The sequence below is a fragment of the Sturnira hondurensis genome, unplaced genomic scaffold (assembly GCF_014824575.4).
Source record: "Sturnira hondurensis isolate 20B ecotype Veracruz unplaced genomic scaffold, ASM1482457v3 Scaffold0006496, whole genome shotgun sequence".
In the NCBI taxonomy this organism is placed as follows: Eukaryota; Metazoa; Chordata; class Mammalia; order Chiroptera; family Phyllostomidae; genus Sturnira; species Sturnira hondurensis.
Genome location: NW_028079127.1, coordinates 14,383,503 through 14,406,039, shown reverse-complemented (window position 1 = coordinate 14,406,039; position 22,537 = coordinate 14,383,503). Strand labels below are relative to the sequence as shown.

The following is a 22,537-nucleotide window of genomic DNA, read 5'->3' as shown; positions in this document are numbered from 1 at the left end:
AGTAAGACCTCCGCAGGGCGGGAGGCTCGAAGGGCTCGAAGGGCTCGGTTCTGCTGACCCCGCCTTCACGTGTCGCTGACCCCAGCAGCTGTTCAGGGTTTCCTGCACGTGGGTGCAGCCCAGCGCCTCAACGCACCACACCTGGTGGACTCAGACAAGCAGGCCAAGTATGGGAAAGGGCCTCTGTGCAGACAGAGACGGCACAAGGGACAGCCCCCCAACCCCCCCCCCCACCCCAGACAGGTCCACGCTCCCGGCCCTGGGATGGAAATCCATGACAGGCAAACACCCACCTGCTCTCGGGAAGACTCGGACGCCAGGGCCAGGGCGGCCCTGTCTCCTTCGCACCTCGTCACTGCGCACCCAAGGAAATGGGGTCTCTTTGCTAAACAGTGGCCGTCTCTCTGCACAGGGTGACAGGGTGACAGGGTGGCCCGCCCTCCTCAGCTCTGGGGTCCCTCGCCTGGCCCCACTGGGCACCTGCTCCGTGCTCGGCCACATCCTGGATGGTCTCGGGAGGGCCTGACCCCTACTCCTCTCGAAGGGGCGCCCTGAATTGGTCATGATTTCGGGCGGACACAGGAAATGGTTCCAAGCAGTGTGGTGTTCGGTCCCAGCAGAAGGACTCCGGACAGTTATTGCAACACACTATCTGTCAGCAATGTGGGGGTTCTCTGAGTGAGCAGCCTGTCGCCAAAGGCTGTGTACAGAGGGGCTTTTCAGGGGGAGGGGGAGTGGACGTTTGGTTCAGCCTCTTTCCTTCACCCTTCCGTCCCCCGCCCCGTGGGACAGTGGCTGTTCTCTGTGACATGCCCACCCCTTCTCCGACACAGAGTGATGTTCTCCTGCGCTGCCAAGCCTAGACCCTGCTCCCAAGCCTCCCGACACCCCTGCCCGACGCCCAGAGCCTGTGCCCCTCGCCCCCGGGGACCCCTCTCAGACTCAGCTGCCCCCGTGCCTGACCCGTGCCCGACCCGCATAAACCCTGGGTGCTGCAGGCATCCAGCCTGCCAGCCTCCTCCCGGCCAGACACAGCCTCTGGCCAGGCTGTTGGTCAGGCCAGTCTGGCCTCCCCCGTGCATGTCCCTTCTCCCAGTCCTGTGACAGGAGGTAATGGCAGGACCTCACCGCCTGTCTCAGCACCGCGGTGAACACAGGGCAAACACCTTTGGGCCAGTGGAACACAGGCCAAGCCTTGGCTGCCATCCGTGCGCCTGGCGGCCCGTGCTCCCCAAGCACGACCTGGCGGGAGGAGGCAGCCCCGACCCGCGCCATGCACATGGCCTGACGCCGTGTCTCCCTTGCAGTCCTACATGGAGGACCACCTGAGGAACAAGAACCGTCTGGAGAAGGAGTGGGAGGCACTGTGTGCCTACCAGGCGGAGCCCAGCAGCTCACTCGTGGCCCAGAGAGAGGAGAATGGACCCAAGAACCGCTGCCCAGCCGTGTTGGCCTGTATGTACCCACCAGGGCACCGGCGGGGGGCGGGGGCGTGGGTAGGGGGAGGAGGGGCAGGCCTCGCCTCCTTCCCGGGGCCCCACCTCCTTCTCAGGGCTGGGGGCCCTCCCCGCCCGTGTGCCCCTCTGCAGCGTCTCCTGTCGCACTGAGGCCCCAGGGACGTCCCCGGTGAGGCCGCCCCCTGCCTGGAAGCACAGAGTCAGTTGTTTCCTTTGCGGTCGGTGCAGGGCGTATTCCCGGAACCACCCTGGGGCACCCCCACCCCAGGGGGCTCGCTCTCTGATTGGCTTTCACTGGGCGGTTGGAATGAGTCCCTTCACCTTGCTGAGCCTCCTCTTCGTCTGTAGAGGGAGTCACCTAGAGGGGTCGTCCTGCCGCCGCCCTCCTGACCCTCAGCAGTGAGGGCCCGAGGGAGTTAGTGGGGTGCAGGCGCAGGTGAGTGGAGGCAGCTTCGGCAGCGACCTCCAGCCTTGCGGTTATTCCAGCTGGCACCACTGACCGCCGGCTGTCTGGCCGGAATCGTTGCCCGAGGAAAAGCAAGAAGAAAAATAAAGTCCAATTGACCAACTAACCGTTATTTGTTAAGCACCTACTGTGCGCTGGGGACTACCGATAGACCTAGACACCCAGTGAACCCGGCATCCTCTGTCCGCAAAGAGACCTGGGGAGGGGGGGGACAAGAGGAGGCAGCTTGGGGCAAACAGACCCTCAGCAAGCTCGCACTGCCCGTCCTGGGGGTCCTGAGTCAGGGTGTTTGCCTGGGAGGTCAGTCCCAAGTGGTGAATAGTGGAGGCAAAGCCTTTCTTCGCCACCCCACCCCCGTGGTGGAAGCCAGAATGCCGCCAGCCAGGGCATTCCTGTCCACATGCTCAGCGGCCAAGCTGGGCAACGGGCACCGCCTGCCTCACCAACCAGGGGCCCACAGGCCGGGACCTCGGGACAAGGGCCCCGGCTGCACGGACGTCCCCTCTGGCCAGAGCCAGAGCCAGAGGAGGAGACGCTTTCTCCCCCGGGCTCAGGCGCCGGGACTCAGCAGAGCCAGCCCCGCAGCCGTGGGCCACGGAGGGGCAGCTCCCTCGGTGGGGCGGGGGTTGGTGGGGCAGCTGGTCCCCGGAGCATGCAGTTGGGTCAGGGGTGAACCGACGGGTCTGCTCCTGACAAAACGCGCGTCGCTGCCTCCGTTCACGTGCTGGCCGCCTCCACGCTGGGGAGGAAAGCTCACCAGGTCCAACCCGCACGCTCCCAGAGCAGGGTCCTCTCGGCAACCTGCTCCGCCGTGCCCGCAGTTCACTGTTCCAGGCGCAGAGCCGGCCTGAGGTAGCTCTGCAGTGCGGCGCTCAATCCCCTGAAGGCTGCGGCAGATGCCCCCCAACCGGGCCTGGGTCGATCCCGGGGTCCAGAACTGGGCAGCACAGTCACGGTCCCTCGGTGTCTCAGGTGAAACCAGAGCCGGCTTTCAGTTTTGGCTTCTTATGCTGCACCCCTCCTGTCCCTTCCAGCACGTTCCCCGGGTTCCCGGTCTGGTGGGTCCTTAGATGTTCCCGCCCTCGATTCACTGCACCCCGGGAGGGCAGGGACTCGCCCACCAGCTGCCCAGCTCCTGCCTCGGGAGCCCCCCACCCCATCTTCACCAAGAAGCCCTGTCCTCACTGCCCCTCCCCTGCCCGAGACGGAAGCGACCTGCGGACTCAGTGCTGCCTCAGGGGACAGGCATCGCCAAGCTGACCCAGCAGGACGCCCACGCACCCCGGCCCCTCCAGCCACCTCCACGTCCCTGCCCTGGGGCCCCCCCGACGCGGCTGGACAACTGCTCAGCAGCAGCTGCCCCGCACACTCAGAAGTGTCTCAGCCAGACCCTGTTGGATTCCGTGTTGCAATGAGAGAGACATAGAAGGGGACACAGAAAGAGTCACTGAAACTCCAGAGGGGGAGCCAGACACGTGAGGACAGAAACACACACACTGTCTGTCAGACGCTCCTCGTGGATGAAGAGATCCCAGCGGGTGCCATGCCTTCCACCTGCAGCCCCCGCCGGGTCAACACCGACTCGGCACCTGTGTGGCTCCTGCTGCCTGTGAGCCAGGCGGACGCCAGGACTGAGCCTGTCCCGCCCCCGCACAGCCCTCTCCCACATGGCCCATGGTCACGGTGGCCTCTGGGGTCCCTCCTCCATTGGACACCAGGCGAGGACATTGCCAAACCTGTATTCCGCCGGCCACCGGGATGCCGCCTCTGCGGGCCTTTGTGACGCACCCGAGATGTGTTGCCGTGCGTGCACGATGGAGGGAGAGCAGGGTGGGGACCGACCCGTCGAGGAGGGCAGAGGAGGGGCTGTGGAGCCAGGAGAAGCCAGGGACCGGCCCCCCTGAGGCCCCAGAGGAAGCAGCCCCACCGGCACCTGGGCCGCACCTGCTTCGGACGCTGCACTACAGCCCCTCGCCACCCACGTGCTGCGGAAGCCGCTGGGTGTGTGGAGATCCGTCCCAGCAGCCCCCAGACCCTCCTGCATGGAGGACGAGGACGCAGCGGAAGGGGCGCCGGAGCGGACCGCCCGGCTCTCACTGTCGGAGGCGCCCTGGGTCCGGGGCCTGGGTCGCCTGGTCGCCCGAGTGCAGCCTGTTCTCCGTTCCAGTCCAGGGAGGCGCTGAACGGAATCCTGTTGCGCGGGCAGCAAAGCACCTGCCCGGGCGTCGCCCAGGGAGGGAGCGCGCAGCCTCCTCTCTGGAGAGCACACAGTCGTGACCACACCACCGCCGCAGGGTCCCCAGGTCACAGAGACACACAGAGTCCCACTGCGGAATCTAAAACACAGCGAGTGGAACGAGTCAGTTTCTCTCTCTTTCTCCCCCTCCCTTCCTCTCTCTCTGTCTCTAAAATCAGTAAGTTAAAGTCAGACATAATATAAAAATATTCCTTTACCTCAACCTCAACAAGGTCGAATCGACAAAGACGTTTCTGTGTGCGTTTGGCTGGGACCCTCAGACCGACCTTCTCAGGCAGGAGACTGATGGCCGTGAGCTCCGGGCTGGCATTCGCAGCGTGGACGCAGCGTGGAGACCGCCTGTGGACCCGTGAAACCCAAGAAGGAGCTTGTGGTCACCAGGCGTGTCCCAGGTGTGAGTCTCCATTAAAGTCGAGGAGCCCTCACCCTCCAGATCACGGCACTGGCCCGTCACCAGACGCACCCCACATTCTGCAGCCGCCTCGTCCCTGAAGGAGAGGCCGGGCCAGCGTGACGGTTCACCATGAATCCGAGAGGAACCGGAGACAGTGGGAGAGTCCAGGAGCGGTGTGGGCAGACCTCTTGGGTGAATAAACGCCACCCGCACCGCCCACTCCACAGACACCCGAGGCCACCAGCAACACCAGCTCTCCATCCACTCGTGACGTGTCAGTGATGGAGCTTCACTTCCGAGCCGCCTCCTCCGCGGGGCCCACTTCACGGTTATGGGGGACTGGCCCCCCGCAGAGCAGCACAATGTCGGGGCCAAGGCAGCCTCATGCATCGCCATGGGGGGGGGTGGCAGATGGCGCAGGATGGTCCTAGGCAATGTGGCACACTGGGGTGGACCCACGAACGGCGGTGGCCTCCAGAGACCCTCACTGGTCTGTCTTTGGGGTGCAATGCCTTCACAGTAATCAGGAAGAAGATGCTTCTAGAACCGTCTTCCATCGACTCTGTCTTCTGTCAGCATTTGTGGAGGTTGTCTCACATGTCCCGACAGCACCACACATCACGAATGAGTCTTGTCGATTCTGCTGGCTCTGACCTGGTGGGCCTGACCTGCAACCTTGACCTTGTTCCCAGACCCCTGGCGACGTGCCCGGCGTTGCAGGGAGCTCTCTGTGTGCCCTTTGTCACGGCCCCCCTGTGAGTCAGAGGTCATCGTCCTGCCCCTTGGGGGACTCGTGTGACACTTGAGAACACTGACTGACCGGCCCGGACGTCCCCTCGCTGGCAGGTGGAGGCTGGGGATTCAAACCGAGGCTCTGAGCCGGTGGCCCTGTGGCTTTGCCGTGTCATCCATTGGGACCTTCTGGGCCTTAGCGTTTCTGACCGGGAGAACGGTCTTTCTTCCATCTGTCCCCAAGGTTCCAAGGAGGTGGCAGGCGACACGTATTCAGAACAGGCAGAGCGCTAGAGAAACGCCCGGCACTGCTCTCGGAGTCCGAGGCGGTGCCCACGCAATCTCGGGAGCTCAGGAAGGCGGCGCTCACCACAGGTTGATCAGGGTTGTTCTTGGGGGCGTTCGCCCTCCCTGCCTGGTAAAAGGGACAACTGGAGATCTTTGGATAGTTTTTTTATCTCTTTTTTATTTTTAGTTTTTTAAAGATTATATTTATTTACCTTTAGAGGGGAAGGGAAGGAGAGAGGGAAATATCAATGTGTGGTTGCCTCTCGTGCGTCCCCTGCTGGGAACTGGCCTGCAACCCAGGCATGTGCCCTGACTGGGAATCGAACCTTGATCCTCTGGTTCCCGGGCCCGTGCTCAATCCACGGAGCTACACCAGCCAGGGCTTATCTATTTTTCAAATCCTCACCCAAGAATATGTTTTAGAGAGAAAGGAAGGGAGAGAGGAAACGACAGAGAGAGACAGCCAAGTGAGAGAGAAGCAGCGACCGGCTGCCTCCTGTGTGCACCCCGAACCCCGAACCCCAGGGACCGACCCCGCAGCATTTTTGGTTCACAGGACAACGCTCAGACCCACTGAGAGCCCAGCCAGTTGCAGGTCTTTCTAAATTCAGGTTATTGGGGTGACATGGGTTAATAACATCACATCCCACGGAGGCCGAGGGAGCTCAGCGCCGCCAGGCCCACATCCCAGGAAAAGCCGAAGGGGCTCTTCCACCTGGAGCAGAAAGACAGATGGACACACAGCTCTTAGCAAGGTGACAGGTAGATGGACGGAGCAGGACATTGCGGCCCTTGTACAGAATCGGGCACTAAATACTTAAACATGACCTAACAGTAAAAGGAGATAAAGGCTTTTTTTTTTTAATTAGTAGCTACTGTGGGTCTTTTTTGAGGAAAATAACTCGGTCGCAGGGCCTGAATTTCCACGTTTCACAGTGCTGAGTGAGGTCTGACCCGGCCCTTGGAGAGCAGGCCGGAGCCCGAACCGCCAGTGCCTGGGGGCTGTGAGTTCCTGCTCCGTGGTCGGGCTCCGGGGGCTGTGGGTACCGCCGAGGGCACGAAGGGACCGTGTCCCGTCAGCCAAGCCCAGGACAGAGGCAGGGTGGCCCACACCTCCTCCCTCCTCGTTGGCCCTCAGGGAGCCGCAGCACTCGGCCAGGCTGCCCTCCGTCCACATCACAAAGGACAAAGGCGACCGCGGCCCGGACACCAACCCCATCCCATCTCGTCAGAAACCAGGAGCAGCCGACGTGACCCGTGGAGCCAGTCGGAGACCTGCCCGGTGGCGTGGCCCGCACGCCGGCCCCACCCAAGCCACCCTCCCCACCGGCGTCGCCCGGAATGGCTCCAGCTGCTCCAAAAGCAGGGTCAAGGTGGCCCGACACTAAAAATGAAGTAACTTCGCCGTTGATTTTAGCACCCACATCCGGCACAAAATCCAGCCGGGGGCGGGAAGGCAGCGGGACTCCCTGAAGCGCCGGAAGCCCGTGCCCCGCCGGCTGGTTCATTCCGGGACTCTGCGCAGGCGGGGACCACGGCGCTGCAGAGAGGGGGCGCCTGCTCCGGAGTGGCTGTCCGGCCCCGGGCTGGACGCGTCCGCCAGAACTCGCCTCCCGAGGTCCTGTTTACGGCATGGCAGGGCGTCCGAGCTGGCCTTTTTCTTCTGGCAAATTTCATTTCGATTTCCTACCATGGCCAGCTCTCACCCTCTCAAGATTAAATCGGGGCAGGAGCCCAAAGCCTGGTGTCCACGGGGCTTTCGCATCGTTCTTTGTGGGGAAGTGAAAACTGGTGAATAAGGGGTAGACACAGCGCGGGGCGGGGGGTCCAGACCCAAGCCCAGGGGCAACCGGTGTGATGGCGCGAGTCCTCGGTCCCCAGTGACAGGTCTGGGTCAGCGTCAGGCAGACTGTGTCACCTGGCGAAGGGGCACTTTCGCGTCCGTGAGGCCCCACTGCCCACCTCTCCCGTTCCCGCTTTGCCTCCACTCTCTCCTTCTCCCAGTCGTCTTCCAAATGAAATTCCCCAACCAGAGGAGGGCCGGACCCTCTGCAGACCACAAAACGTGTTGTGTGGAATGGCGGCCCAATAGCTCGATGCGCCTGTCGATGTTTATTTACTACGTGACGCCGAGCGCGCTTGAAGGCGGACACGCTGTAGAATGGCTGTGGGGGGGGGCGGGGGGGACACGTGCCCTCGGTGTCTGCACTTGACGTAGATAAAGAGAAACCTACCCGGGGTTTTCCCAGAGGGACTGAGTGTCAGGTCCCCGCACGGCCTGATGCCTGATGCTGACACTGCCCGAGCACAGGAGGAAGAGGGAGGGGGCGGCGCCTCTCAGCGCAACTGCTGGGGGGGGGGGGGGGGAGGGGGGGGANGCTGGGGGGGGGGGGGGGGCAGGGAGCAGACCCCAGGGGACAGCGCAGGGCAGCGGGCGCCCGGCCCAGCCAGCTGTCCTTCTACACAAGGCCGTCCCTCACGGCCTGGGCTGCACGTGGACCTGACTCTCGCTCTGGGCTCCTTGCAGACGACCACTGCAGGATCCTGCTGAAGGCAGAGAGCAGTCACAGCGGCTCCGACTACATCAACGCCAGCCCCGTGGTGAGTGCCTGCCCCTGTGGGGGGGCGCGGGGGGTTTGGGGCGGGCACCAGCCCTTCCCAGTGCGTGGCCTCCTGCCCTGCTGCCAATAGCGAGAGCGGGCTGGTTACCCGTCTCACCTGGGCAACTACTCTCAACCCGGTTAAGAGTCTCAACTAGGTAACTAGTCTCTACCAGGTCACCAGTCTCAATCAGGATCCAGCCTCACCCAGGCTCCGAGGTGGAGGGCGGTGGAGGGCAGAAGGAAAACGCCAACCCGAAGGAAACATTGGGTGGAGGTCCTGGGTGGAGGGCGGTGGCCCCGGCTCCTGTGGGGCTGCAGCTCACAGTCCGGGGGACCTGCCGTCGCCTGGCTGGCCCGTCAGGCCCACTGGGTCCAGTTTGCTCAGGGGACCAGGAAACACTGGAGCCCACGGGGCATTCGTCACCGTGACCACCGGCACTCAGGCCCAGCGGACGTTGTGGGTGGTTTTTTGGGAGGACGCAGCACAGCCCCTCGACCCCCAGGTGTCCGACCCCCACAAGCAGCCATCCCACCCTCCGGCCCCCCTATTGTGTGCAGCCCAACCGTCCTCCTGTCCCGGGCATGGGGGTCACAGGGGCTGCAGCCGTGAGCAGAGGGGTCCGGAACTGCCCGAGAAGAGGACACAGGAGTGTGGCCAGGGTGTGTCAACCTGGCAGAGAGGAGGGATGGGTGTGGGTTGGGGGGGCAGGGCCTGGGGCAGCCCCGCAGTGGACAGCGTGTCTGTCTCCACATTGGTCTCGGGAGAGGCGTCCACAGGTCTCACTGGAATCTTGGTTTGTGTCCAGGCCAGGCCAGAGCGTGTGGGGTGCACCAGGCTGGGATCCCGAGGCAGCACTTTCTGGGTGACAGAGGTTTGGGGGACAGGGGTTGTGTCTGGTCCGGTGGAAGGTACCCCATGTCTAACAGCCCCCCGACTCCTCAGTGGCAAGCTGTCCCTGGGATTTTAAGCAGCAGCTGCTGACAGTCGACCGTGTCCACAGTTGGCGGTTCACTCCTCCCCACGGGCCTGTGGGAGAAAAGTGTGTTGTCAGGACTCGGCCGGCGGGTCAGGGCCCCCGCCGTCCCCCAACACCTGTCACACGCACGGAGCAAGACTGAGCAGAGGGCAGAAGGCCCGGTGCACCCCGTCGGCCCCACTGCACTGGCCTCAGGCCTGCGGTTACGTGTGAGGAGGTCGTGGCCTCCAAGCCCACACCATCCATGCTCCCAGCTCCTCGCGGTGGCCGCTCAGTCTTTCTCAAATGCACAGCGGCGTGCCGGGCATCTTCCTGTCCGTCCACCGCAAACAGTCAACCTGAAGCCTCGCCAACAGGCTGTCCCTCCCTCCACGGGGAAGCGCCATTTCCCGGGAGGCCTGGACTCGGTGTCTGCATAAAGGGCCGTGGCAATCGAAGCCCAGGCCATCTGGGGACGAGAGGAGTCCTTTCTTCTGTCGGTGCCTCGTCCCTGGATGACCCCGTGACAGGGCCAGAGTCCAGCCGGGAAGACGGACATGAGGTCAGTGTCGAGGCGAGCGCCCCGGCCCTGTTTGGTGGGGTCCACGTTCCAGGCGTCTGAGCTGCCCCTGCTGAAGTCCAGACCCGGGTGGACGAAGCTGCAGAGACTGGGCTGCCCTGACGGACCGCCCAGCGGAGTCACCGCTCACACCCGCACGGAGGACGCACCGGGGCACAGGGACCCCAAACTGCAGTGCGACACCCGGGCTCTCGGGATGCCAGAGTCTCCCAGGCTCCCTCCCAGGGACTTGTTTTCTCCTCCTTGACACCACATTCCTTCCTTTTTTTCTTTTTTGATTGCGTTGTAACAGCGAACGAGAAATCTGTGGCATGACTTCCTTCTGCAGCAACGGGAGGTAGGGTGGCCGTGAGCTCCTGGGGCAGCTGGACAAAAAGCCTCTGGTCAGAGCCACGAAAGACGATGATGGTCACGTCCCTCGCATTTGTCCTCATTCCCCGCTGGGTTCCAGGGACGTCTCCTGGCGGCAAACGGTGTGCAGCCCTGGCGTTTAAACCGGAGGCGGAGAAAGAAAAGGGGACCTGCCTTCCCGCACGGGGGCGTCGCTGAGCTGAGCAGCGTCTCCTCCAGTCTCGTTGCAGGAGCCAGTGGGAAGCCTGCAGCGACTCCGGGAGACAGACTGCTTTGCCTTCCGCCGTTCGCTGAGGGGGAAGTGGGTTTAGGGTCTTCACTCTGAGCGCGTTTACCTCATTGGAGCGGCACAAAGCGACCCTTCTGAGGATGACGGCTCAGATGCCCCAGACGCGCAGAGAGGCCAACCAGGGGAGCTGACTCCTGGGTCCTGCCTCTGCGTGCTTGGTCATGGCTTGGAGCCAGTGCTGTTCTGACGCAGATCTCAACGCAGGAAAAACAAAATGTGAAAATAACTGCAGTTCCTACGTCAGCGTCTCTGCCGTTGGTGACGGAAAAGCCGCAACCGCCCAGGAAGTTCCCCCACGAAGACCTGGTGTCTGGAAAAGGGACCCGAGAACACAGCTGGCTGTTCGCTTGTTTTGAAGGGAAGTGCCTGTGCAGTGTGCTCTGGCTGTGAGACAGGCAGGCGTGAGGGCGGGCAGGCAGGACCCGGAAAGACGATGTGCGGGTTCCCTCTCCCGGCAGGTCCCAGGGGTCGGCCTGGGCGGGGGTCCCCTCCTCCAGCTCTTCCCCTTGAGCATGGCGCCCTGGTCCCAATGGTCTAGATGCTCCATGTCTCAGGGGCGCGGGGGGTTCTTGACTTCGCACAGGAAGGATGTCAGAACATGCGTCCAGGTGTTTTTGAGAGAACATTTCTTTTTTTTTAATTCTTTTTAAAAATATATTTTTATTTATTTTTAGAGAGAGGAGAAGGGAAGGAGAAAGAGTGGGAAAGGAACATCAATGTGTGGTTACCTCCCGAGCGCCCCCTACTGGGGACCTGGCTGGCAACCCAGGCATGTGTCCTGACTAGGAATCAAACCAGGAGCCCTTTGCTTCACAGGCCCGTGCTCAGTCCGCTGAGCTACACCAGCCAGGGCAAGAGGACATTTCTTAAAGCTGGGGACTGAGAGACAGATGGACCTAGGTCAGGAGAAGCCACAGGAGAGGCCAGGCTGGGCCACCTTAGTCCACTGGGAAGTCACAGAAAAGGGGGCTTGGGGACAGGTTCGGGGGTCAGCCCAGGACGAGCTGCCCACTGCTCCCCTGGTTGCGAGCCTCGGGGTCCCTCAGTGTTCAGGAGGAGACACAGGCCTCTGGGGGGAGAGCGGGGACAGGGAAGACGAGGGCGTGCTCCCCGGAGGGAGAGTCGTCCCAAAATGCCTCATGGGTAAGATGGTTTTTGTGCGGAAGCCTGGGGGAACGACCGCTAAGTTTTCTGACACACATCAGGGTTTCTAAAGACAACACCAGCTGGTCTCGCTTATTCAATAATTGTCCTTCTGTGGCTTCACCAAATCACGGGGTGTCCTCAGCCACGCAGTGAGGAATCCCTAAGAATGCTCCTTGCTGGTGCCCTCGTTCATTTGTTGTCCTCATGCCGTCGGTCAGCCGCGTGGACAGCGGATTCCGCACAAAGGCTTTTTGCCTTTTCCGAGAACACCCCAGAACCCTGGAGTTGAAGGGCGTGTAGACGTCGTGTGCTCCACGTCCCTGCCTCCCGCCCGTGGCTCACACGCAGGGCCTGGGGCCCAGCGGCAGGGTCTCATGTCTCCCACACTGCGGAGCTTGCTCTGCACACCCAGCACCTGCACAGATAAAACGGTGACTGCGGAACCAGGGAAAACAGTGAGGAGGAGGAGCAGGGCAAGTTTACGCCCAGAGACGGTCGAAGCTGCAGACGCTGCCGTTCCCACCGGGAACCAGAGGCCAGGACGCATCCCCTGCGCCAGGCGCTCAGACACCCGGAAACGCTTCCGGGGGAGGTGGAGTCGACAGAGGCTTGATCTCCTGTAATTACACTCATCCCGCCTCGGAAACCTTAAATCAGGGGTGTCCACCCTCTTGGCACCTCTGGGCCACCCATTGGCTACATTGTGACAGGCAATCACAAAAAAAACTCATCATGTTTTAAGTGCATTCACGATTTTGCCTTGGGCCACATCCACAGCCATCCTGGGTCTGCAGGTGGGACACCCCACCCCTTAAGTGAAATCACACTTCATTCAGTTCGGTGTCTGCTTTACCTGCGTTCGGCTGAAGGCTGCACAGAACCTCCACCCAGCTTCCCCCGCGGCCGAGGTTCCCCCTCACACTGCTCGCTCCGGCCCCGAGTCGTCATCTGTCCCTCTAGGTGGGTACGGAGCCGACACCGGGATCGTCCTCTGAGTTCTGGTTGTAAATGGAGGACTCGTTTCCCCACTGTGACCCTCAGGGTTCACGGCCTTCCCTCTGCGGCCACACGGCAACGAGGGGGACGGACAGCGACAGTGAGTGTCCGTCCTCCAGGACAGCCGGGCCGTGGCGTCCGGGGGACAGCCTGTGCCTTCACCAGCCCTCAGAGTGCCTTTCACTGTTTGCTTCTCCAGGCTTTCTCTCGCGGTCTTTCCCTCCCTTTCTGCTTGGTCAGTCTTTCCATTAAATGTCAGAATTAAGATCTTAGCAGCACAGCCTCCCTCTCGGAGGCCGGCCAGCAGGGCAGACAGGCTGGCTGGGCAGGAGTGTCCCCCAGGCGCGAGCGTGGCCCAGGTGAGCGGCGCCCTCCCTCCGCAACCTCTCGCCAGCCCAGCACCCGCAGGCCTAATGGCCGGCTCGGGCCTGGAGCCCTGACCCCGAGTGGTGTGGAGGCTGCGCGCCCTGCGAGTGCTGCCTGGCCCCGGGGTCGTGCACACCCTTGGAGACACCGCCTGCCGGCTCACTGACCGGCATCTAGTCCTCGGCCAACTCGACTTGGCTTCCGCTGAGGCTGCGCCTGTCACCTGTGGACAGGAGGCCCCACGGACATGGGGCCCAGGCCCAGGGGCAGGACACAAGCTCCGTTGGTTGAGTCAGCGGGGGTTGGGGATGGAATAGGTGAGCCGCCTGTCCCCAGGCAGGTTACCAAGGCCTTCGCGGCAGGGTCCCCCGTCACACGCACTCTGCCGACATCTAACCTCCTCCTTTCTGCCTGGTTCCTGAGCTCGTCTCTCTGCCTCTGTTCTCTGCAGATGGACCACGACCCCCGGAACCCTGCGTACATCGCCACCCAGGGACCCCTGCCCGCCACCGTGGCTGACTTCTGGCAGGTGACTCCTTTTCATTCATTCATTTTTCTCTAAGTAAGATCTGATGTTGCTCACGGGTGATGCCTTGGGTTTGATTCAGCCAGTTCACACATGTTTACAGGTTTTAGCAAATCTTAAGTGGTTTCAGCACTTATAGGAGGGCTTTAATATTTGTGCGATGGATCAGTTTTTCAAACCCTGAGAATGGCGAACAATCCCTTCAAGATGTAAAGACACTTTTCTAGCCACTTCACCTCATCTTTTGTGGGGTTTTTTGGTTTTTTAAATATACTTTATTGATTACACCATTACAGTTGTTGTTCTATTCCCCCCTTCATTCTCCTCCACCCTGCACATCCCCTCCCCCACCATTCTCCCCCCCTTAGTTTATAACCACGTGTCTCAACTTCTTTAGATTCTATATTTCCCCTACTATTCTTGCCCTCTCCCCTGTCTATTTTCTACCTACCATTTATGCTACTTATTCTCTGTACCTTCTCCCCCCTTCTCCTCCTCCCACTCCCCTGTTGCTAACCCTCCATGTGTTCTTCATTTCTATGGTTCCGCTCCTGATCTAGCTGTCCTCTTGGTTTGCTTTTGTTTTAGGTGTGGTTGTTAATAACTGTGAGTTTCCTGTCCTTTCACTGTTCATATTTTTCATCTTCTTTTTCTTATATAAGTCCCTTTAGCATTTCATATAATAAGGGCTTGGTGATGATGAACTCCTTGAACTTGACCTTATCTGAGAAGCACTTTATCTGTCCTTCCATTCTAAATGAAAGTTTTGCTGGATAAAGCAATCTTGGCTGTAGGTCTTTGGATTTCATGACTTGGAATACTTCTTTCCAGCCCCTTCTTGCCTGTAAGGTCTCTTTTGAGAAATCCGCTGACAGTCTGATGGGTACTCCTTTGTAGGTGACTGTCCCCTTATCCCTTGCTGCTTCTAGGATTCTCTCCTTCATTTTAGTCTTGGCTAATGTAATTATGATGTGCCTTGGTGTGTTCCTTCTTGGGTCCAACTTCTTTGGGACTCTCTGAGCTTCCTGGATTTCCTGGAAGTCTATGTCCTTTGCCAGACTGGGGAAGTTCTCCTTTATTATTTGTTCAAATACGTTTTCCACTCGTGGCTGTTTCTCTTCCCCTTCTGGTACCCCTATAATCCGGATGTTGGAACATTTAAAGATGTCCTGGAGGTTCCTAAGCCTCTCCTCATTTTTTTGAATTCTCATTTCTTCATTCCTTTCTGGTGGGATGTTTTGTTCTTCTTTCTGGTCCATTCCATTGATTTGAGTCCCAGTTTCCTTTCCATCACTATTGGTTTCCTGTGCGTCTCCCTTCATTTCAATTAGTTTAGCCTTCATATGTTCCTCTAATTTGTGATTATAATCAACCAGTTCTGTGAGCATCCTCATCACCAGTGTTTTGAACTGTGCATCTGAGAGGTTCACTATTTCTCAGTCGCTTAGAGTTATCGGCTCTGGGGCTTTGAGCTGTTCTTCTTGAGTCATAATGTTTGGTCTCTTCACGCCTGTTACATATGAGGATCGGAGCCCTAGGTGTTCACCAGGATGGGGCCACTCAGTCGCTGGGTTGGGACGCTGTATGTGGGGGCGGGATCAGAAGAAATCAATGGAGGTCCCCTCTGTCTCCTCCTGCCGCCGGGCCACACAGTCTGTCTCACTGCTCACTCCTTTGCTGGATTTATCTGCTCGAGCGAATGTGCAACCACGCTCAGCCTGCCCCGCACCCTCACTGGGTCCACGCTGCTACCCCGGCTGCCTGCGCGCCTGGTTCGGGGGATCTGTCCTGCCCGACCCTGCTCCACTGCTGCCTCCACCCCTCTTACTGGTCCCGGTTGAACGGTTGGTTGTTGTCGGACTTCCGTATGGTTCAATTTTCTGTTCTTTGGCTGCGTCTTTGTTTACTAAACCTTTGTTGTATTCAAACTTGGCTGTGGGAGAAGGCACAGTGTTTCCACCTACGCCTCCATCTTGGCAGAAGTCACAACCTTATATTTTGAAAGACAGTCACACCCCGGTGCTCGTCAGCCTCGGAACTCGTCAAACCCTCGCTGCATCTCAACGAGAAACAGAGGTCTCGGCAGTCGGCAGTCTCTTGCCGTTCCCCAGGACGAGTTAACACTGAGCACTGAGGTAGCACTGAGCAAGGAAACGAAGGTAACGCTCAAACCAGGACATGGTATTATAATGCATCTGTGGCCACTGTTTCATTCTGTGACGGGAAAACGGCGCTCAGAGGACAGTCTCTCCTGGGTGGATGCTCTCTGCTGCATTTCGGAGGCTGGACCGCGGCCCAGACATTGAGAACCAGCACCGACTTTGGCCACTCAGAGCGAGTCGGGGCCAGTGGGTCCCCGCCTGCCTCGCTGTCTCCCCCGCAGCCGCCCCCACGGCCAGGCTGGGCAGGAACGGAGTTTGGAGGGAGGCGCAGGGCGACACACTCACAGGAACATGACAAGCTCCCCTCCGTGTGGAGGGCAAGCAGAGCCTCCCTCAGCAAGAGCCCAGCTGAGGACAGAGGCCCAAGCGGGAGGTGTCACTGGGCACAGCGACTCGGGTGGATGAGTGATGGGGTACCCACAGAGTCTGGGGTGCCAGGAACTGGTGTGGCAGCCGACCATGGAGCCTGGTCTGGGGTCACCGGAGTCGGGCCCCTTCCCCAACCTGGCCCATGAGTGTGGACAGATGAGTCAGCTAAACTCCAACACACACATCCACTCCCATTCCACGCTGCTTTCTCCCTGTGGTCTTACATCCCCTGTCCCCGCAGGCCCATCAGCCTCCCCCGAACCTCCACCTGTAGGAGGGATCGCGATCCTCGTCCCACCTGGGCCTCAGGGAGAGTCCAGGTGGGACCCCACATGGGCCCGCAGCTCCTGGCTTTGTCAGGGTGTCAGCTGGTAGGTATCACAGCCCCATGTTGGGGACAAGTGCGCGACTGTCCGAGAGATCACAGGACTCACCCCAGCCAGTGAGTGGGAGACCTGGGTCCCGCCTACGAGCGTGGCCTCTCCTGTCTGGTTGCCTTCCCATGACTAGAAAAATACCGACTGCCCAGGTTCCATCGATCAAACTCGTCCTCACGGGGTGGACCTGCTGAACTTCGGCCTTAGGGCAGGTCTCGGGACAAGCTCCGCCCCCCACCGGATGCTGAGTGTCCCCAGTGTCGGACCTCCCGGAGGTGGTCCGGACCTTGGGGAGCACCTCTGGCCACAGCTCAGCACCCGCTCCCGGGTCAGCTGCTCACGGAGGCAGGTCCTAGCAGCACAGAACTCGCACCAAGCACTGAGTCTGCTCAACACACACACAGGTGGGTTTGTCTTTTCCAAAGATTCCAGGGAAACAGCAAGCGTTCCTTCTTCTCACCTGAGGAAAGTCATGGCTGGGGGCCGTCCCCGAGTCTGTTGCTGTGAGACCGTGGCTGTTTGGAGGGCTGAGCTCAGATCTGAGCACCCGCCGCTCTGGGCACCCACACCCGGCCCAGCGTCCTGCCGGGCAGGTGCATTCCAGTCACACGCAGAAGAGAAGGCGAAGACCCCGGCCCTCCACTGAGCTGGTGCCCAGCCCCAAAGTCTGGGTTTGGCCGGAGCTGGGGCCGTGGGACAGAGATGGAACTAGGCTCTGGTTCTGTTGGGTAGGACGGCCACCAGGGTGTGCGTTTCTCGTCACTCGGGCGCCGGTCTGAATCACCTCGTGCTCAGGTCTCTGCCACTGGCCACCGAGAGCCACGAGCAGGCTCCCCTCCGAGCAGCCGCCCCGGACCCTTCTCGCCGCCCAGCCCAGGAGCAGCCCGCCCCCAGCAGCCCGGCTGCTGAGCCGCACAGTGAGGANGTGCATTCCAGTCACACGCAGAAGAGAAGGCGAAGACCCCGGCCCTCCACTGAGCTGGTGCCCAGCCCCAAAGTCTGGGTTTGGCCGGAGCTGGGGCCGTGGGACAGAGATGGAACTAGGCTCTGGTTCTGTTGGGTCGGACGGCCACCAGGGTGTGCGTTTCTCGTCACTCGGGCGCCGGTCTGAATCACCTCGTGCTCACGTCTCTGCCACTGGCCACCGAGAGCCACGAGCAGGCTGCCCTCCGAGCAGCCGCCCCGGACCCTTCTCCCCGCCCAGCCCAGGAGCAGCCCGCCCCCAGCAGCCCGGCTGCTGAGCCGCACAGTGAGGACGTCGTCGTCGTCGTCACTCGGCCCGGAGCCCGGGAGTCACCAGAGGCCATGCTGGGCCTCGGAGGAGAAGGTCGCAACCTGGGGCGGCTCCGAGTCTGGAAACAGACCCACTCCCACGTCCTCAGGACCCCAGAGCAGGGCTCGTGTGCGACAGGCTGGCGGCTTTTAAAAACCCTCCCGAGGGTTTGTTCATGGATTTTAGAGAGAGAGGAAGAAGGAGGGAATATCGATGTGAGAGCAGCATTGATTGGTTGCGCCCCATACACACCCTGACCGGGGATCGAACCCACAACCTTCTAGTGCACGGGACGACGCTCCAAGCCACTGGGCAACCCAGCCAGGACGGTGGCTTTGCTTTGACACACCAAGAAGCCCTGTTTCCTGTTGGGGACAGTCTCCCACTTCACGCCCCGTGGAGGGGGCGGGGGCGGGACACCTGCAGCTGCGCTTTAACTACCTCCAAACATACAAGGGGCTCGATACATGTGCCCCGTGTCCAGCCAATGGCCCCGGTGTGTGTCCTCTGATATCTGACCAGACAGGAAGCGCTGGCCATCGCCACTTCTGGTCGTCCACTCCCCCACGTCAGAAGCTGCCTAGGTCAGTGGGCCACACGGAGATCAGGAGGGGACTCTGGGTCGTCAGTCGAATCCCAGGAGGGGAGGGCGGGGACTTCTCGGAGATTTGTTGCACCGATAGTGCCTTCCTAGGGTTGGGCACCCCCCTGCACACACCAAGCCTCGCAGACGGAAACCCCGAAACCTGTGCCTGGTTCGACATGGCACCTTAGCTCCCTGGCACTCCCACAGTTTGGTGGAGGCTGCCAGCTGGCCGGCGGGGCCCCAGGAGCAAGGCGGGGTGGGCTGGGGCTGGGCCCTGACTCCACACGCCCATGCCAGGGCCCAGGCAGGCTGCCTGTTTGTCTCATTTAGCAAATTCCCCTCTCTGCGTTTACACACAGTGACCTAGAAAGAAATACTGTCCCCGAGAGCACCTTCGGGATTGTTTGCTTCAATTAGTTTCATTTGGATTTAATCCTCCCCAGATCTTCGGCGAGCCGGCCCCCGCTCCCGGGATGGGAGAGCGCTGCCCGCCTGCATGCGTCCCTAAGTGGGGGGGCTTTGCTAATGTCACACTTGGGCGCCCGGCAGAGTGCCGGATGATTAGTTTATGGCCTCGATCATTGTGTTTTTATTACACTCATAAAATCTGTGTTTCTCCTCATTTTCGTAATGGCTTCCGTGAGCCCTGCACCTTCCAAAGGCCCAGTCCTTGGCTCCAGCTGCTGGGCCCAGGAGCCGGAGAACCACAAAGCCCAGCCCCCGGCCCCCGGACCAGGGCTGCAGATTCACCACTGGTCCGCACAGAAGAGAAAACCACAGTTTATTCGAGGGCTCTTTTGTAAACACATCAGCAGGTCCCGTTAAATTCCAACATAAAGGATGCGCCCAGAGGTGCCTGAGGGTATAGCTCTGCCACGTGGGAACAGAAATCAGTATTAAAAGGGGGGAAACGTCCCGCAGCGCCTGACTTTTGTGTTCTAGCTTGAACAGGGTGGGGGGATTCGACAGCGCAAACTCTGAGGAGCAGGCTTTCTGCAGGGGAGGTGTGTGGATTCTTCAAATAACAAGACCTTAACTGGCAGCCCTATGGGCACTTGAGAGCAGAAGCTCTCTTGTTCCGCTCACACCTGATTGCAGTTGCTTGTCAACGTCTCTGTTCCGTCAGAACGGCGCAGCTGCGTTTGGGGAAGGGTTGGCAGGTTTCCCTCGGTGAGACACGGCCTTCCACAAAGCGCCCCTCGTCCCACGGGGTGACGACCACCCGGAAACACAAGCGTCACCGGCCCGAGTTGCTCTGCGTGTCTTTGTGGAAAGGGCCCTTCCCAGAGCAAAACGGGGGTGTTGGACGGCTGGATGACAGAGGCAGAGGTTTTGTTTTTTATTGATTGAGTTAGAGAGAAAGGAAGGGAGGGAGACGGAAACTGACTTGCTGCCTCCCCCACCGGGGCCGCCGGGGCTGAGTCCTGTGGGCTCCCGACCCTGGTCGAGTCCACGGACCTGGCGCACCCCAATGACGCTGCGCCCCGCGGGGCTTCCGCCCTCGGGGAGGTTTTAAAAGGCGAGGATTTCACGGGATCCTTTTCATGCTTCACGGAACACGCAACACCTGGGCCGGGCCCTCGGGGCCGCGAAGGGCGGGGGGTGTCTGATGGAAGCGACGTCGTGCCCTGTGAATGCCGCAGGCCTGCGCAGGCCCGCGCGCAGCGACCGGGCGGTCACGGGCCATGGCCGTTCTCTCCTGCAGATGGTGTGGGAGAGCGGCTGCGTGGTCATCGTCATGCTGACCCCCCTCTCGGAGAACGGCGTCCGGCAGTGCTACCGCTACTGGCCTGACGAGGGCGCCAACCTCTACCACGTCTACGAGGTACCGGCTGCCCCACCCCCGACACCGCCCGGCGTGGCCAGGTCCCCGCAGAGGCCGGCCAGTGGGCCAGGCACCCNGGCCAGGCACCCCCCCCCCCCCCCCCCCCCCCCGGGCCCGTAGTCGGGGACACCCAGGCCTCCGCGCGGCTGCCCTACTGGAACCCAGACCCTGGCGTAAACAGCACGGTTCTCATTTTTATTTTTGTTTTTAAGATTGTATTTATCTATTTTTAGAGAGAGGGAAAGGGAGAAAGAAAGAGATGGAGAAAAATACCAGTGTGTGGTTGCTTCTCACACACCCTCAACTGGAGACCTGGCCCGCAACCCAGGCCTGTGCCCTGACTGGGAATTGAACTGGCGACCCTTTGGTTCACGGACTGGAGCTCAATCCACTGAGCCACACCAGCCAGGGCACAGTTCTCGTTTTTTAAGTTTTATGAACCCGAATGTAGACAGAAAAGACAAAAGGACCCTGGCTGGTGTAGCTTAGTGGATTGAGCACGGGCCTGCGAACCACGCGATTGTGGTTCGATTCCCAGTCAGGGCACATGCCTGGGTTGCAGGCCAGTCCCCTGCAGGGGCCATTTCCCAGCAGGGGATGCACAAGAAGCAACCGTACATTGATATTTCTCTTCCTCTCTCCTTCCCTTCCCCTCTAAAAATTAATTAATTAATTAATTAATTTTTTTAAAAAAAGACAAAAGGATGACCCAACAGGGGGTCCACTGGGCCAGGTCCTGAGACTGGGCCCGTTCGGGGCCACTGTCTAGAAAGAACGGACCTGCCATCACTCTCGTCGCATGTGGGCCCACCGGGCCAGGGGCTGTCCTGAACCCAGCAACGACTCCGTTTGAGGGGACCTGCCGGCTGCGCGTTTCTCTTGCTGGGTTTCACGCCCACGTCCAGGGTGGAGCCAGCAGCCTCGGGCTCTGCTTTGCACTAAACTCAGTCTCAGTGTGAGCCTGTGTCGGGCCCCTGGTCTTCCCTCCTGGGCCCAGGTGGTGCCCACTGGCGACAACCTGGAAGCCGAAGTGGGAGCCCACTCACTGCCTTGGGTCCCAAAGTGTGGGTCTGTGCACTGATCCCTCTGGAAGGGTGACAGGCCTAGAAGCACCAAGGACAGGGGCTGAGGGGTGTCAGACTGTAACGCGTGTCCCTGACAATTCGACTGCTATGCCCCACATGACATTACAAATACCCACAAAGCCACCATCTGTGCCAGCCCCGGGCCACTCGAGAAGGTGGGAGGGGGGCCTTTACGCCTGTGACCTGCCCATCCGTGGCGGTAGCCCTGTGGCCTCCGTGTTGCCAACGCCTGTCTGTCCCCGTCTCCCGTCCTGCCCCAGGTCAACCTGGTCTCCGAGCACATCTGGTGCGAGGACTTCCTGGTGAGGAGCTTCTACCTGAAGAACCTTCAAACCAACGAGACACGCACGGTGACCCAGTTCCACTTCCTGAGCTGGTATGACCAGGGCGTGCCGTCCTCCACAAGGTCCCTCCTGGATTTCCGCAGGTAGGACCAGGGGCGCGCTCGCAGGCAGTGTGCGTGGTGAGGACACAGCACGGGAGGGCCGGCGCCCCGGGCCCAGGGCACATCCGCGGGGGGCGGCCCCTCTGTGCGCTCTGTGCCGACTCTGAGTTCATTTTATGTGGGCGAGGGGACGGGCGGGAGGGAGACCACGTTAGCCACACGTCGACCCCAGGAGGTTTGCTAGTTTTAGGAGCGGCGAGATGGGAGAAGGGCGTAGGCGGCTTCCAAGTGCAGAAATGCGCTGTTCTTCTTTTCTCAGTCACAGCGGACGGTCAGTGTTACTGTCGGTTAGTTCGGGTCCGGCACCTGCCTGGCACCGTGCTTCGTCCTTAAACGCTAGTCCCTATACTCCCCGTGCTGGAGTTCATGTTTGCCCTCTGTCACAGACTCCCCAAGCGAAGAAGGGGAGTCCTGAAGTCTCCCTTCCGTGGGATCCTGAAGAGTAAAACCCGGTGTCCAGTCTGGATGCTGACCCGGCAGCTGCGGTGAAGGACTCTCCCACGCGGAGCCCCGGGTCCTACGCTGGACCGTCCGGCCGAACCCCTGGGTGTCGCCTCACATGGCTGTGAGTGTGTTTAGTGCAAAGTTGAAGCTGACGGCCTGCGAACATCCCGTCCTCTGTTCCAGCCCCCGCCACCCAAAGCACGCTTATTGAACGGTCGGAACCAGCGCTAGACTGTCTCACAGGAAGACAGTGACAATGCAAAAAAAAAGCCAAGTTTACAAAGGCCAAGTTCCTTGTACTTCAGAGTCGGGGGCAATTCACTGCCGCGCATCGGCTACTCAGCGGCCGTCGGTGAGTAAGCGCCGGCAGAGAGCAGGGCTAAGCAGCCCCGGGAGCTGAGTTCTAGGTCACAGAGTCTCCTGCACGCGCCTCCCGGACACGCCGCTGAGTGAGGGAGTCAGATCTCGACCGGACGGCGCGAACAGGGACAGACACGCCCTGACCCGCGCCCCACGTGGCTCCGTGGGGGTTTGAGTCTGAGCGGTTCCCCTGCCCTGAGCCTG

The 22,537-nt window shown here is 60.6% G+C and overlaps 1 protein-coding gene across 1 annotated transcript in view; it reads left to right on the top strand.

The window, feature by feature from the left end:
* PTPRN2 (protein tyrosine phosphatase receptor type N2) overlaps window positions 1–22,537 on the top strand; it is a 385,188-nt gene that overhangs the window by 345,170 nt on the left and 17,481 nt on the right. Inside the window, exons 15-19 of the mRNA XM_037049518.1 lie at window positions 1,308–1,455; window positions 8,122–8,195; window positions 13,333–13,410; window positions 19,880–19,999; window positions 21,345–21,511. Of these exons, the coding sequence (XP_036905413.1) occupies window positions 1,308–1,455; window positions 8,122–8,195; window positions 13,333–13,410; window positions 19,880–19,999; window positions 21,345–21,511 (587 nt within the window). The remainder of the gene's footprint in view (window positions 1–1,307; window positions 1,456–8,121; window positions 8,196–13,332; window positions 13,411–19,879; window positions 20,000–21,344; window positions 21,512–22,537) is intronic.